The 16,607-nt window shown below is 41.0% G+C and overlaps 1 protein-coding gene across 3 annotated transcripts in view; it reads right to left on the minus strand.

Annotated features, from left to right (window-relative positions):
• NXPH1 (neurexophilin 1) overlaps nucleotides 1-16,607 on the minus strand; it is a 336,096-nt gene that overhangs the window by 307,863 nt on the left and 11,626 nt on the right. The window contains exon 1 of one of the 3 annotated variants that reach the window (XM_054496866.2): nucleotides 4,944-5,050. The exons of the other annotated variants lie outside the window; for them this stretch is intronic. Within the exon in view, the coding sequence (XP_054352841.1) occupies nucleotides 4,944-4,967 (24 nt within the window). The 5' untranslated portion in view covers nucleotides 4,968-5,050. Of the gene's footprint in view, nucleotides 1-4,943; nucleotides 5,051-16,607 lie in introns of those variants that run through there. 3 annotated transcript variants of the gene reach the window in all.

Genomic DNA, 16,607 nt, shown 5'->3' on the forward strand with positions numbered 1-16,607 from the left:
TTAATATCTTTTGCAATTATCAAAGAAAACATACTTCTTTTGAAATCTCTTCATCCATTTTCTGTGTCTGAAATACAACTTACCATGAGCACATATATATAATGCAGTGGCTCCTAGGAAAGATGACTGTCTAATGTAGTAAGCCCCAAGAATGGAGAAATTTACAATTCGCTAAGAGTGTCATATTGCCCAATAGGGACGTAGACTCTAGTTTCAGTCATGGGATTCCAGTGAGCACTGATTGCTGGAAAAGTTGACTTATTCTAACTCTACCACAAGCCACCAATGTTCCTCTAGAGCCACGTTTCTCTTTTTAAAGAGCCTTTTTGCACTTATTTGTAATTTTGAGTATATCATAGAGGAGGAAAGATATGGTGGGGGCCAGAAAGAGGGGCTAGTGGCCAATGCATGTCATCAGAAAATCTTCTACATCTAGCTCCGTGACTGGCCCTACTTCTGACACTTCCCAATCAACACAAGTCAAATTTACAAATGAACAAAGGGCTTGGAAAAACTGAAACATCCTGTAGAAGGAGAAGCATGATGCACAAAGCAGAGGATGAATGCTTTGTCTCAGAACTTGTGGTGGTTAAAATCTATCTCCCCTTTAAATTCTAAACACCTAAGACATTGAAAATTACCCATTATTTCAACAATATCACAGAGTTCACTGGTAAACTACTGGGTTCCAAAGGCAGTCCACTTTCTCTTTCAAAATTCAATTCGACAAATTCCTTTTTTAAACTTTCATTTTAAGTTCAGGGGTACAAGTGCAGGTTTCTCACATAGGTGTCATAGGGAGTTGTTGTATAGAATATTTCATCACCCAGGTATTAAGCCTAGTACCCATTAGTTATTTTTCCTGATCCTCTCTCTCCTCCCACCCTCCACCCTCCAAAAGGCCCCAGTGTGTGTTGTTCTCCTGTATATGTCCATGTGTTCTCATCATTTAGCTTGCACTTATAAGCACAAACATGTAGTATTTGGTTTTCTGTGCCTTAGTTTGCTAAGGAGAAAGACCATTCAACCCAGCAATGTCATTGCTGGATATGGGCCCAAAAGAATATAAATCACTCTATTATAAATACACATGCATGCATATGTTCACTGCAGCACTATTCACAATAGCAAAGACATGGAATCAACCTAAATGCCCAATCAATGATAGACTGGATAAAGAAAATTTGGTACATATATAAGATGGAATACTATGCAGCCATAAAAAAGAACAAGATCATTTCCTTTGCAGAGACATGGGTAGAGCTGGAAGCCGTTATCCTTAGTGAACCAACAAATATCTTAAAACCATTATGTGTAAAGCATGTTAGAGGAATTACTCACTTCTGAGATGCAGTAGTACCAATATCATTAGTCCTCAGAGCAACTATAATCTACACAATATTCCTCTAAGGCAGTTTAATAAATAAAACATATTAAATTTTCTTAAAGAAAATGGTTCTTTACAACTCATGAGTAAGAGCATATTTGTTCATATACTAAGTTTATAAAACAACCCCACTGCAAAATGCCACGGTTGGAAATAAAAATGCCGTGTTTGGGATATACAGCCACCTTGGCAACCAATGATGCATTTCTATAACATTTTTGGTGATTGTGCATGTTTGATGTTTGGGTGGGTTTTTTGTCTCTTTCTTGCCGATTAAAATATTTAGAATGATTTTCAGATGTTCGGTGACTAAGAAGGCAAGATCGCCTGTCAATTGTTCAGCTCATTGGAGAGGGTAATAGTTTTATGAAGACAGTTTCTGAATACAGTATAAATACAAATACAAGTATTTCTTTCTTCCTCTCCCTCTCTCCCCTTTTCCCCTCTCCTTCTAATTCTGTAAAAAAGAAAAAGTATCTTTGAAAATAAACTTAATTCTTTCTGTCTTTTAGACCATTTTAGTTTCCAAACTGGAGTGAAATTCTGGTATGTTATCATTATTAACTCTGTTCTTGCCAGAGGCCTGCAGATATTATATTCCTGGGGTACATGTTCTGATGAGACTTTCCCCAGAAAAGCAAACTAAGAAGTACACTCATCTTCTGGGCTGTCAGAAGTAGCAATCTGCATTGATGCTTCTTACCAAGAAGGATCCAGTTAATTTTTGCCAATATATTTACAAAAACAGAAGATTTGTGAAGTGGCTTTAGTATCAATCCCCAGGACCACCTCACCCTACTCCTGCTATTTTTAATATTTTATCAGGCACCAACTTCTATAATCCCAAGAAATTTAGGAAAACTAAGATATGTCTTTAGGATGCCCACTAGAAAAACAAATCAAACATTTGAATAGAAGCATGGAAAAGGCTTTCTTTTCCCCTCTTTCCACCACACACCTAAATGGCTACGCATAGGATCCTAACTAATTGCTTGAATTCCCCACTATGAATAATCTGACCCATTAAATCAACATCACACATTCACAGTTCTACTCCCAAGGCCTTTACATCTCCTTACAAAGGGAGCTGTAAAACATGATGAAGAATCAAGGCTGTCAATGAGATTCTAGCCTATCAAGGAACCAAGGCATTAAGGGAGATAAAAATGCCTTCATGGGATCTAATAAATCAAAAATGGGAATAGGAGGAATATTCAACAGGTCAATGGTACAGCTATTTAACTGAAGTTTCATCAGTGATGGTAACATATTTAAAGAAAGAGTATATCAAAAAGACTGGATGGGCTTGTCAGCATAGAAAACTTGGATGCAGTTATTGGATTATTAGAAAGGAAAGTACTCTAGTGTTTCAGATATTCTTCTCACAAGAAAAGGGTATATCAAAAAGGTATTCTGGTGACAGTCAGTTTATTTCTGAATATCTATTAACTCTAGAATCACTGACGAAGTTCCATTTCCGGGCCTGGGACCCAATCAATTTCACCAGGCTGATGCAAACTGCAGGACATCTGAGTGGCTAATCACTCAGTTTTCTTCTGTCAGCTTTTCCAGTAACTAACTGTGTACTGCCCAATTTTCATTCAAAAATTTTACCAGACTTTTAAGGAAAAGAGTTTAGGCTATGTTCCATGAGACATACCATGGTGAACCCTATGCACCCAAGTCCATGAGGACCCTGAATGCCTAATGGGGAAAGGATCACGGAAAAGAAATGGAAATACTCTTCTTGCCTATGCAGCAATCTTTCATAGCTCATGATCAACCTTTCTCAGTCAGCCTTTTGAACACTGAACCACATGTAAGATGATGATATAATTTAATTATCCAAACCAGGATACTTCTGAATATAAGAGGAGGGTTTTTTTGATATAGGCAATGGGCATAAAACAGAACTGTTCCAAGTAAACAGAGAAGTATTCTCTCACCATAGTTGTATGGCCTTGGCCACTGGATAATTGTCACACACCTACTCAGACAAAAGACTAATGCTTTTTACTATCAAACAAAATCCAAAAGCTTTTGAAAAAGAGCAGTCTCAATTCATTATTCAATAAACAAAATAATGTTTCAAAGACAGAAAAACTTGGGGTGACATTGGTATGTTCATATTCCAAAAATAATTTGTTCAGCTCAAGGTTAGTAAGAAAAAGAAACTCCTACTGCTGCTGATAAAGCCATCTGTGCTTCGGAAGCGGCTGACAGGTGTCTCCAGAAGAAGCAATCAAAAGTCATTAGCGATCAAAATCATGACAATTAAATACAAGGATCTATCAGGGTCTTATTATCCAAATAGCAATAAAAATAAATCAGACACCCGCTCTCTGAAAGACAGAACAGTCACTTTACTTTCCAAGTCTATTAGCTGCACTCTGTTATCAGGATTCCTAAACCCTAATTTCTGAGGGATCTATAAGAAAAAATAAGCAAAAGGAACACAGATGATAGTTGGAAAAAAAAAAAAAAAGCTAGAGCCCTCAAAATCGTTCAAATGCATATTCTTCCCCAGTGCAGATGTTCATCCAGACCACTTTTATAACTAAGGAAATATATTCTGGGAAGATTTGGCATTTTTTAAAGTTCAAAGTTGAAAGCACACATTCTATAAATAAATCTACAATGAGGTGCTAAAAGGTTTATTTCTGACTTCTTATTTCACAAACTAGGAACTAAGCATTAAAATATTGGGTCATAAAATGCTTAAAAAGTAGATTACTAGAAACTAATAGAACACATTATTATCTATTGAGCCAATGATGGGTCAAATGGCATTTTGAATTCTTGCAGAGAATATGAATATGACCTTCATGTATACCATTTACAGAAAGCAATTTTATTTACATTTTTAAATCCACATAAAGGTGAAAGATGATACTGCTGCAAAATGGAACATTTAATTTTTTGCCCCAAGGCATAACTAAGCTTTCCCAAGGTCAAATGTAGTACAAGACTGAAATGAAGCCAGACTCTCCTCCCTCATCTCTTACCAGAGGATTTCCACTTGGGGCAAAAGTGTCTTGGACCTACTTTTATTTTTCAGAGATAGATAAATTTCTAGATCCAACATAGACTGAATAATTCTATAAAATATTGTGAAGGAAGTTTTCTGCTTCATCTTTACACATGCAGAATGCAATGAAAGACCTGTGCTAAGTTAGTTGGATGTCTGAAACTCTTTTGACTGTAAGGTTTTAAACTAAGCAGATTTGAAGTTTCATAGTTTGTATAATTGTGAAAATATTTTACTTTAAAAAGAGTGTAGATTTGCATCCCCTTTTAAATCCAGTAAGCTGTCAGCACGGCAGGACTCATTAGATTAAATGCCACAGGAAAGTTAGAGTTTATGCTTTGTATATGTGGTTACCCCCTTAGAAGTGAACTCTGCTCTTCTCTCCCCACCTCCTGCTGCCAAGACATGGCAAATAATTCAAAAAACATGAGTGTGATTTGTTAGAAGAGATACAGATGTTATGTACCACTTTTAAATCTACTACAGATGACTGAGGGTTGTACTTTATGTCCCACTCTCACTTCTTACCTTACCCTGAGGCTCAGGGATCATTTTTCATATTGGTCAGGTCAATAGATGCAGAATTCCTAAAATGCTTGTGTCCCACATGCCATGAGCAGAAGCTGCAGTCACAATCATCAGTATCAAGCTTGCATTTCTTAACTTTGTATCCCCATTTGATGGGAAGTCCCTAAAGAATAAAAACTGCATCTAATAAAACTACTTAACGACAGTAGTACCAACAGCAATTTTATGCAGACCCCAGTTCCCCAAATAAGATCTGCCCAAAGGAGGGAGAAAAAAAGAACTCTTAATTGAAATGGAAGGCAACATATTTATTTCTTTTGAAATATTTTTATAATGAGACTCTCCAACACAAACATAACATGGGTTAATGATTAAAAGCCCTGGCTCAAGAATAAGACTGCCTGAGACATAATCTTGCCACCTTACACCAGACACACTCTCAGTGCCTCAATTTCCTCATCTATAAAATGGGTATTATCAACCATATCACTAGCACGAGCATATAAATATATTAACAGTAAAGATATTAATATGACCTAATATTAATAGTACATGTCATCTTATAGGATCATTAAAATAACTAAATGGAAAAAAAACTCCATGTTAAGGTCCTGGCACAGTGCTTGCCTCAGAATATAAACAGAAATATGGAACATTTTATCCTTTCTAGTAGTCTTTACACCTTCCCCACTCTAATGTCAAATATAAAACAAAATAGTGTTTCTGTGTAGGAACTCTTCTTGGATACCCAGGGCAATGCCTTGGAAGGGGGCATATGGTAACCTATACACGATATTTTTAGCAGCATATGAGAGGGATACTGTGGCTCTTATTCCACCAAACTGTTTCGACAAGTACTTCCGGGGAGTTAATGTGTCACACTCAGATATTCAGCTAGAATGAACTTCAATAGGAAAAAGTCCCCTGGCCAAAGGCCCCTGGACTTTGAAACCCAGTAGGCTATTATAAGTTTTGATTTTACTGTGTGCAAATTTTAAGATAATCTCAAGTGTTAAAAGTAATTTAAAGCAAATACTACTCACAAATTAATATTTAAAATCAGATCTTAATAAATGGCCATAGTGTTTGCCACATGGAATTAAAACATCACAAAGATTCTCATCTCAATTAGGCAATCTATTTATTGAGCCTATTGATGACTTGTCTCTTCATTTCCATAAATAATTGGCTAGTTGCTGTAGAAATGTCCTTTTTTTTTTTTTTTTTTAGACGAAGTTTTGCTCTGTCTTCCAGACTGGAGTGCAGTGGCACAATCTCAGCTCACGGCAACCTCCCCCTCCCAGGTTCAAGCAATTCTCTTGTCTCAGCTTCCCAAAGCTGGGACTACAGGCATGCATCGCCACACCCGGCTAGTTTTTTGTATTTTAGTAGAGACAGGGTTTCACCATGTTGCCCAGGCAGGTCTCAAACTCCTGAGCTCGAGCAATCCACCCGCCTCGGCCTCCCAAAGTGCTAGGATTACAGGCGTGAGTCACCGCACCCAGCCGAATGTCCATTTTCTTCTGGCTGTAATCATAAAAGTAACTATCCACTCTAAATACATATGGCTTTCTGGGCAGCACTGAGCAACTATATAGCTATCAACTAGCTGAAAGAAGGAAACAAAAAATATGGCCCTAGGATAGAATCAGCCCTTCTGTGTCATATTCATACGGACTGTGCTGGAAGCACATGGGAACCTGGTCCAGAAACCCTTCTCTCTAAAATGTTAGCAAGACTTTTTTCTTTGTTAGTTCATCATTGCATTTTACCAGTCACCTTTCTAAGCTCTTTAGAATACATTAACTCCGTGAATTCTCAATAATAACTCTACTGGGTGGGAGGTATTTTCAGCCCCATTTTTCAAGTAAGGAAATTGAGGATTGAGAAGTTAAGTTTGCCCAAAGTCACAGAATTAAGGAAATACTTTGCTATTACCTTCTCTTTTCTCCTAGCCAGTCATTCACAATGCTGCTTCCCTTAAGAATTGCAGTGAGGGATCTGAGAGAGAGAGAGAGGTCCTGGGATAACTGAAAACAGGCGTTTTCTCTCTCTTATGGCCAGGTCCTCATTGGAGCCAAGTGAATTCAGTGTTGACACCTGGTTGGGTGCCATGATATTATCCACCTGGCTGGAAGTTTGATGATGGTCTTTGGGAAGATATCAGCCACCTGGAGGCACGTGGATTTGCCTTTAAAGCCTCTCACACTTTTAACCACTTGTTCAAGGAACATCAAGGGTGGGGGGGAATCCATCAATCTGTGCAAATGCATCTGGACACATATTAATGTGAGTCACCCTAATTGTGAAGAATTTCAGTCAAGAATGCAAGGCAGGATTAAACACCTCAGGCCAAATCATTCACTTTTCATGCTTCCATACTTCAGAATGTTTATTCAAGAGGTGCAGATCCAAAAGTGGTAGTTCAGCTCATATGCCAGATCTGCATTTATTTGATAATAGCTAGATATTGTAGCTGCCTCTTTGCTGCAGCTGTTCACAATTCTGCATTTTTAAACCAAAAGAAAAAAGGTTGAAAAGCTAACACCAGGCACTCATCATTCAATTATATATTTCTTGTGAAAGATGCAAAAACTCTGCCATGTTCTGCAAAATCTCCACATCAATAGCAATTAAGTTCCACATCAAGACCAGAGAAATACTACACTGACCAGGCATGAATAACTTCCTTTCATATGCAGTGGCTTGCATCTTTCTCTGCATTTAATTCTCTAACACAGTAAATGATGGTGCCCTGGTGAAAGAAACTATTCACAAATAACTGGAAAAAAATATGTGAGTAAAGGTGTTTTATATCTTCAATTTCAGAGATTAGGTAGACAGCTCTGTTACTAACACCACAGCTGCTCCAACAACAAATCACAACTCCTCATTCTGCAAACAGGCTTTAGAATTAAACTTAGGATTAATTATGGAATTTTCACTTAAAATTTCTCAAACAGAAAATATAATAGGTCTCATATAGCCCAGGTCATGCTTTCAAGAGTTTTCCATCAAGTATTGGGCAGCACCAGCAGTGCATCTAGCCAGTTGATAAGTCAGGGCACTGTTTCTGATTTAGAGATGTTAACAGGATAGTGCAGTGGTCATTCTTCTAAGAAAAAAAAGAATATTACTATTCTAGGTATCATTGGAATGAAATGGGGAGGGGGAACAGCTTTTTAAAATGTCACCATGATTTTTAACCGTATATAGTTCTCAGTCCAGGAAGGCAAGAAAAAAAAATGCTTCATTCCCCCAGTATAAATATATGGTAAGGAAAAAAGGAAATCATAGTGGAACTTATGGCATTTCTTAGAGATCCATAAACTATGTAACAGAATAAATGATAAAATGTAGTTTTAATTTCTGTTTGGAGGAAGAAAAAAATAAAGACCTCAAATTGTGCCTATGGAAAACAGGAAGAGATTTGGTTTTAACGATTTAACTACATTCAAAAAGTCTCATTTTTATTATGTTTGATGCTAAAATCAAAACCTCTATTCATTTACTTATTCAAAAATGCATATAGAATATCAACAATACATAACTCATATATTGTTGATTATTTTAAGCAAAATAATAAAGCAATGTTAGAGAGGCCTTTTTCTTTCTTAGCCGTGACTTCTTTGTGACCCATAGATTTCTTTGTATCTGGTAAGTTAAGAAAATGCATGATTCCTAAAATTTTGATTATGTACTTAGATGTTACCTTGGACTCTTACAATCAGTTTCAAAACAGGTCAAGTACATAAAAGAAGGGACAACCCATGATTAGCATACCAGTGTTCATATCACTGCAGTAAGACAGAGTAAATTTCCATTACATTGTGAAACTCACTCAAAACAATCAAATATTTCACTGAACCATTTACAACTATTGATTGCACACCAAACCTAACTTTATATTCTTCCTATTTTAAGTAGATGCAATATTTCACAAGGGCTTCAAAAGTAAGAGATTGTGAATGTAAAGCAGTCCATTAATTTTATATAAGCTGTTTTATATACCTATGGGCCTCTAATAACATCCAGCTACAAGGTTACAAGGAGAAGAATCATTTTCTAAAGTTCAGTTGAAGAGGTTGGAGTGCGCATGACTAAAATTTCAGCTATCATGCCATTGTAGTTCCTCTTTACCAAAATTGCTTTCATTCTGTAGCTGAAAACACTGACATAAACAGGACAACAGTGCAATGTCGGGTATCAGATTCCTATCAAGGAAATGGTACTTTCAAACCCATGTTGGAACAACTTATATGAAAGCAAAAGAATTCTCCACAATTATTTTCCATGGAATCCTCTAAAGAGGTGAATACATAGAAACATATAACCTTGCTTTTCTTTGTGTATATGTGTATGTGTAATCTGTAAATGAAAAAGGCTCTTTAAAACCAGGAAATTTTCTCTAAATCTTTGTCATAATTTTTGTGCCAATAACCTCTTAGCGAAGAAAGTGCCTCTTTCTTTTAGTCTGCGGTTTTCAATTGTATTAAAATTCCTGACAATTTGTATCTTTATCTTAGCTCTAGAAGGCCCTGTTACACTATGTGTAAATTTATGCATTGTGGTGGGTTAGAGGCAGGGAGGCAAAAAAATGTAGGGCCCTGCAGCTGTTTCCAGTCACCTCTTTCTGCTCAGCTTCCTGCATCATACTGCACTTTACCATAGTGTACATTTCCAGTGAGTGGTAAGCCTGGCCTTTTGTTCCTCTAAGTTAGTACAAGCTAATAAATGTCTTTTTCGCTTTATTGGGATCTCTCTTTAAAGAGGCTTGACTGTGGGGTCTGGTCTCAGAGAGATAGTCCTTTAGACTTGAGAAAAGTAAATTAAGAGGACAATTCTGTTAATATCAAAGCAGGTTTATTACTTCAATATAAGCACTTCCTTAATTTTTCTTTCTCAGCATGCTACATAAATATAAATAAAAGAGCTCTCCACTGGATGTATGTTACATATATCTCACAGAGTTTAATTACAAAGCCTCTAAAAATGAAGAGGGTGGGAGGAAATGATGCCCTACATCATACAGTCTTAGTATTGTGTTGGCTAGCTGTCTCTGACCACAAGGAAACAAAGACACTCAGGTAATCACAATATGCCATAAAAAGGCTGGGCTCTGAGGAAAAGAAAATCCAAGAGAAGAGGGCAGATATTATTACTTTAATGCCTGGAAAGCCATAATTTTTAATTTTGTTCTCATTAATGTTATTATAAATATGATCATTTGACTGCAATGAAGGAGTTAGGTTATTTTAAAACTGCTACATCCTATCTTCTTTGCAGCGATTGATTCACTGTTATAAGGGAGGGGTGAGCTAGATGAAGACGAGGCACTCACAAATGCACACCACACACACACACCTCAGTTAACCCTAAGTACTACGGCATTGCAGGTAACTGTGAAGACAACTGTACAGGAACACAAGTTTCATCCCAGCAGCTGTCCACCGGGGGCATCAGGCAACTTCTGAGTGTGAAAAAGACTGTGCCAAGGAGGGTGGACTGCGGAAGAGAGGAGAAATGGGAATAGGCTTGTAATCCAGCAAGCAAGACCCTGGACAGTTCAGTGACCTCAGTGGGTGGAGGTGGGGCCTATACCCAGTCCTAGAAAACTAAAGCGGGCTGGCCCTTAAGCTAAAGGCCAGAATCTCGCCAGGGCCTCGGAGCGCCTAAACCTTCTCTTTCTCGCCTATTCAATTCCCGACCGCTATTTTCACCTTCTGATTCGTTCCCTTCTCGAGGGCTTGCCTTTCTCCGAGCTAACTTATGCTACGGGTTAATGGAGCACTACATGCCAGATCTCTGCTCCTTTAATACAGCGAGAATTTGCAGAATCGGGTGACAAGAAAAGGATTGACTCCTACGCTAAGGCAAAAGAAACGGACAGAACTTCCCAGCCAACCTTCGCCTTTGACATAGACAACCCCTAGCGCCAATGCTCGGTACTATCCGTCTTATTTCTGGATCAAATCAACGGTGTGACCGCTGCGGTGGAGGAACCGGGCGCACTTTAAGTGACTGCAGTGTCTGCTCTAGAGCGTGCAGACAGCCCCCAGGGGAGTGTGCAACAGCGGCCAGGGCAAGGGGCGAGGGAGGTAGGGCAACGTTGTGTGAGAATGAGTGTTTGTGGGGGTGGGGGGGTTGTTTGTCATTGTTTGTTGTTGCGGTTTGGTAAGTAAAAAGAAATTTCCGCCCCCCTCCGCCCCATCCCGGGTCTAATGATGATAGATTTCACGCTGCATCAGGCCCCACGCTGGCGAGCCTAACCACAGAAAATAATGAGGCTGCATCCCCCCATTCGTCTGCATTAAAGGCGAGCCAGGCACTTTCGATAGCAAATATATCGATTTCCCTGCCTGGCCGTGGTTTGTCCTGCTCCCCGTGAATAATTACTGCGCCTTTAGAAATTCATAATAATTAGGACTCTCCCCACCCTATCCCTCACCCCTGCGCGCCGCTAGAGGTGCCTTAGCCTGGAAGGCGCCTGGGTGGCTCCAGCCGTGTTCCTCGCCGGGGGAAGAGGGGCAGGAATCGCTTCTCCCCATAGGGTTTTGCTCTTGCGAATAAGTTAGTTGCCTCAGTTTCCTTGTGTGTCAGTTGAGACTTTTACATTACTAAAGACACTTCTAGCTCTATGTTACAGGCTTCACGTTTCTGTTTCGGAGGAGGGGTAGATTTAATGAACTGTGAGAGAATGGGAGAAGGAGTAGGGGGAGAAGTTGGGGAAAAGAGGGATTCGGATAATCTCCGTGGTGACCACGTGACGCCGCAACCACGGAGTGGGGGAATGGAGAGAGGTGCAAGCAAGAGTTTCTGACCGCAGGGCATGGTGGGGACCTAGCGACTGGCGCTAGCTGCCCCCCGAATAACTGGAAGGGGTAGGCGGGTCGTCACAGTCGCGAGCGGACCTTGAGGAGGTATCTGCGGAAACCGAGAGTGCTAACTCGACTTTAAGGACCCAGCCGGAGAAGCAAGGGGAGAGAGGCCCTACTGCTGGCACCAGGCGGGGCGGAGCCTGTGGCGCTGGCCCTAGTGCTGAAGAGTCGCTCTCCCGGCCCTGGCGTGCCCCACGCCCGCCTGCCCGCGATCAAATCTTATAGCTCGCGGCCTATCTCCCGAGAACTGCCGCTATCCAGCCCGCTGTCCCAAAAGCACCGAAGCTTGGTGGCGTCGACGAAAAGTTCCCCAGAAACAGCGCTTTGGTATGGAGACTTGGGCTCCGGACAAGAGAGGGCTGCATCTGTGTTTCCATAAACCTGTCGGTATCGCTCGAGGTCACCTGCGACTGAAAGCAGACAATAAAGCGCGCAGCTGTGGCGGCGGCCACTCCGGCTGGGAAACCCCGGGGCCTGAACACTGCGGCTTCGGTCAGCGGACTGAGTTTCCGAGGGGAGGGTATGAAGCCTACGTCGAAAAAAGTTTCCTGCTTCTTGTAGAAGACGAAGGAAAACGGCCTTTTAAAGTCAATGTGTGAGGATGGGGTCTAAGACACAGGGTGGGATGTGTGAGCCGGGTGCCCTCTCCTTCCGGTGTGGCGAGGACGCGCGGCCTCCCCCTGCGCCCTTAGCCGCGGCGGCTAGGATCCTTCGCTTCAGAATCCATTAGGGCGGCGGGGGTGATGGCGAGGCGCGGCCAGAGGCAGGTTCCGCGGGGACGCGCAGAGCCCCCGCAAGCCAGTTTCTAAGGAAACACTCAGTTTTTCTAAGCAGCAATTTGTCTTATTGTGGGAGAAAGAAACAGTACAAGAAAAGCCTCCCGGTTCTCCATTCTCATGCAGATGAGGCGATGCGCTCTGGATGCGGCCTGTGTCTCCCCCTCCCCATCGTATTTCCGGCTTAAACGAGTAGAATACCCTCATTAATTTATAGGAAGAAGGAGCTAGGAAAGCTTTTCGCAAGCCATGGCCCGAGAGGCGCTACTGTCTTGCTGCTCCTGGGACCCCACTGCTTCTGCCGTCCCAACGCCCTGGCTCCCGACGCCATCTGGCTTTCCACTACCCCGAGCCCATGACTAGACGCCTAAGGAACTTTCGGTAACAGAGGGCACCGGAGCAAGAGAATCCGCTCCCCGCCCACCCCCACAGACCCCCTGCCGGCTCCCACCTCCGCAGTCAATAAAATATACTAGGGAAAGCTGTTTACAGAGGAGGTAATTAGGTTTTCATCCAGTAGCAGAAACACAGCGCGGTCATCAGAAGTTTAAACAACAGCCACCAACCCGCGAGGGCAGAGCAAACTTGGAAAATGCGCAAACGCGCTCTTGGGCGCGCGGAGGGGTTTGAAGAAGCCGCCAATATATATCATCTCAATAAAAAGCCGCTCTTGGAAAGCTTGCATAGTAATTGAGACGGGCGCTCTTTTCTGATCTGGGTTGGCATTTCCTCATCTCGAGCTGACAGAGCCAACTCAGGAAATTGCTGGTAATATTCATCTGGGGAGCACTTTCATTAAACGTAATTCATTCGACTTTCACAATAAATTGAGTGACATCCTTACAGCGGAACCTTTTTATCCTTGATTAAGTGCTTGCCAAGCTTTGGTTTCCCACTTTATTGTCACATTCCTTCAAGCAGAGTCGTCAACATGCCAATCTGAGGCAGAAAAGTGCGCGCGCTGTGTTTACCAAGCTCCGGGAGGGGGTTAGTGCTGACATCCAGAAAAAGAACTGGTCGGGAACTTGACTAGTGGATAAATCAAGACTGAAACTTCCTGCACACACGCGACGGGACCAGGCAAATAGTGGCTAAGAGAATGCAGAGGGAGGCGAGAGTGCAGACCCGCTTTGAGACTCGGCTGCACCATGAAGCCGCTGACCCGACCGCTCTCGGCTGGCAGGTTCGCCTGCCTTTCCTTAATTAGAACGGCGAGGACTGTTAAGGTCTTAAAATGAGATCTGAAGCCCCTAATGGACATGGTTGCCCAAGAGGAGCTTTCCTGAATCGAATCAAAGCTAGACACTTTTTATTTTTAAAAAAAAATCAGAAAAAACGCACACTTCCTAACTTCCCACTTGAGAGCAGGCAAACTTTCAGAGCTTCCATCATTTGCTTTATAGGAGCGCAAGAAGAGTGTTATTCCTCATTCCCGAAATTCCCTTTTGACTCGCAGCCGAATTATTTGAGGGCTCTTCAGATCCAGGAATTCCAGGCGAAGCTGACAAGCACCTTGGTATTCCAGGACTGGGAGGATGGGGAAGGCATCTCTTTGCCAATACGAGGCTCCTTCTTCCCCATCGCCCCCCTAGTCAACTCCCCACCTCCTATAAAATCAAAGAAGCTCAGGGCAGAAAATTTCTTATTTGAAAAAGCAATATCCAAATGCTTTCGTCACTCAAATGCCCTTTCGAAAATATTGTCGACGACAGTTATTACCCGGACAATGCTGTCAATTTCTGTAGTCTGCAGAAAATCTTTCCTCAGATAGAAAAATAGGACATTGGGCACCTATCTCAAAAAAAAATCAACCAATTTCCCAGCCACTTGATATATTTTTCACCCAGACGACACTTTCATTAAGGAAGAAATAGCCATCAACAATTCAAAGCCAAATAGAAATCAACTTCGCACAGAGGAGCCACGAATTTAATGGCTTTCCGAAAAAATACCGCTGAGAAAGTTGGAGCAATCCTGGTTCTTTCCTAATACTAAAGTCAGCTTCTCTAAAGCTATCACTAGAAGGCCTCAGACCAAGATAATCCTTCTGGAAATGGGGCAGAAACGTGTCCACCCAAGTGCTTCCCACACACTTGGGCGAGCTGCTTTCTTGGTCAATGGAAAGTTGAACATTTCAGGGAAATGCCTAGAATAGTAGCAACTTCTGTGTCCCCCAGAGCTCAGGAATACATCTTAAAACTGATGAGTTCTAAGGCTGTGCTGCTGGGGTAGAGGGCCTTCCAAAAACCTAGTCTGAATCCTGTATCTATCTAAAAGGCTGGTCTGTAGCAAAACAGTCAGGAAATGCAGTGGAATGAGAAACTTTCAGTACTGCCTCCAAGAACCAGCCTTAATAGGGAGCACTTAATAGTCACTGTCAGGAAATTTATTTTATTTTGTTTATTTTCAGTAATAAGCTCAAATTGATTAAAATTTTCAGTGTGCAGCTGGCTTAATTTTTAAAGGATGAGAAGTACACATACCTAGTCCAAAGAAAAGACATTACTGGTCTCTCTCCCTCTGCTTTTCCCCCAGCTCCAATATACCTTAACAGCCATCTTCATAATGAGTGGAATTCACCCAAATGTTCTAGCTTTTAACAATGCAGAGATAGTGGTCCCATAGATACATTAATTACTCTCCAAACTCTATTAAACAATTGGTGTAGAATTCACATTTTAAGGATATCCCAAATTTGAGAGAATAAATGGCTCAAAATGTTGTGGCACAAGTTTAGAAAGGATTTTTAATTCCTGCCTATTTTGATTTAAAAAGCAACTCGATTATTAGCAATTTAATTCCTAGCAGAAATGGTGGGACCCCTTCTCATTGGAATAGAGCTGTGGATGTGTGACTAGTCACAGTAACATTATACAATGCCTTGTCAGATGCGTTGGATTCAATTTCTGAGTAACTTTTTCATTAGCATGCTCAGAAAGTGCTCATTAGACTCACCTCTCTAACTGAGAATTACCACAGGTGAGCCCCCAAACAGAATGCAACACCCTATGGGAGATGCTCTCCTGGTGTCCTGGCCTATCCTTCTACTTGATCCAATGAGGCTGACTCAAGTTAGAACCCCCATTCTTCACAGCAAGAAACCATATTTTTCTAGCTTATTCAGTATATGCTTCAATAAAGTTAAAATGCTATCATCCTGCCATCCCATTGTATCATACTGAAAATATCCTGGAATTGGTCCAGGAATAATAAGAGAATAAAGATTGCAAAACTTTTTTTATTATTTTTAACAAGCACTGTTAACCATAGACTTCTCTCCTATTGAATTCATGCTTTTAAATCTGCAATACATAACATTCAATAGTCTGAAATTTTCTTTAGCTTTATTTTTAAAAGTTAGTTTCCCACCCCCATGCATTTATGGCTGGAGCTTGTCCTGTGGTGGATTTTGAGTATTCCAGCTAACATGATTCAGAAGGTAACTCTGTGGGCACGTATCTAATTAGCTTCCCATTAAAGTACTAAAATAAGCTTCTATTTTGAACTAGGACAGACTTGTCTCTCAAAAAACACAAAAATCCTCAACCTAAAGCATTCAAAGAATCCTGGGCCCAGAAACATACTTTGCAAACATTCACCCAAACACAGGTAGGAAACTGTGGTTTGGTGTGGGGCATTGACCTACTGCAGAGTTTTCATAAGAAATTATTCTCAAATTTGGGGGTATTTAAGGTATTCTCTTTAAACAGAAGCCTAAATATTTCTGTAGGAGATAACTAGACAAGCCTTGTTTCCTAGATTTAATGTGGTGATTACTCCCTGGGAAACATAACTAAGATACCATGGGCTTAAAGGGCAGGGTGCACTGAGATATCAGCTAAGAGGTAAGGCATAAACAGAGTGATGCAGGCACTTAACTAGTGGTGTGAGCTCACAAAGACAAAAATTATCCATCAAATTCTTCCCTGGCTTATGTCAGTTCAAGAGAAAATTAAAATAATGGTTTTGCCACTCTTGCCTTCTTTGAATGTAACTTAAAGCAGCTCCTG

Source organism: Pongo pygmaeus, chromosome 6 (genome assembly GCF_028885625.2).
Source record: "Pongo pygmaeus isolate AG05252 chromosome 6, NHGRI_mPonPyg2-v2.0_pri, whole genome shotgun sequence".
NCBI classification, from domain to species: domain Eukaryota; kingdom Metazoa; phylum Chordata; class Mammalia; order Primates; family Hominidae; genus Pongo; species Pongo pygmaeus.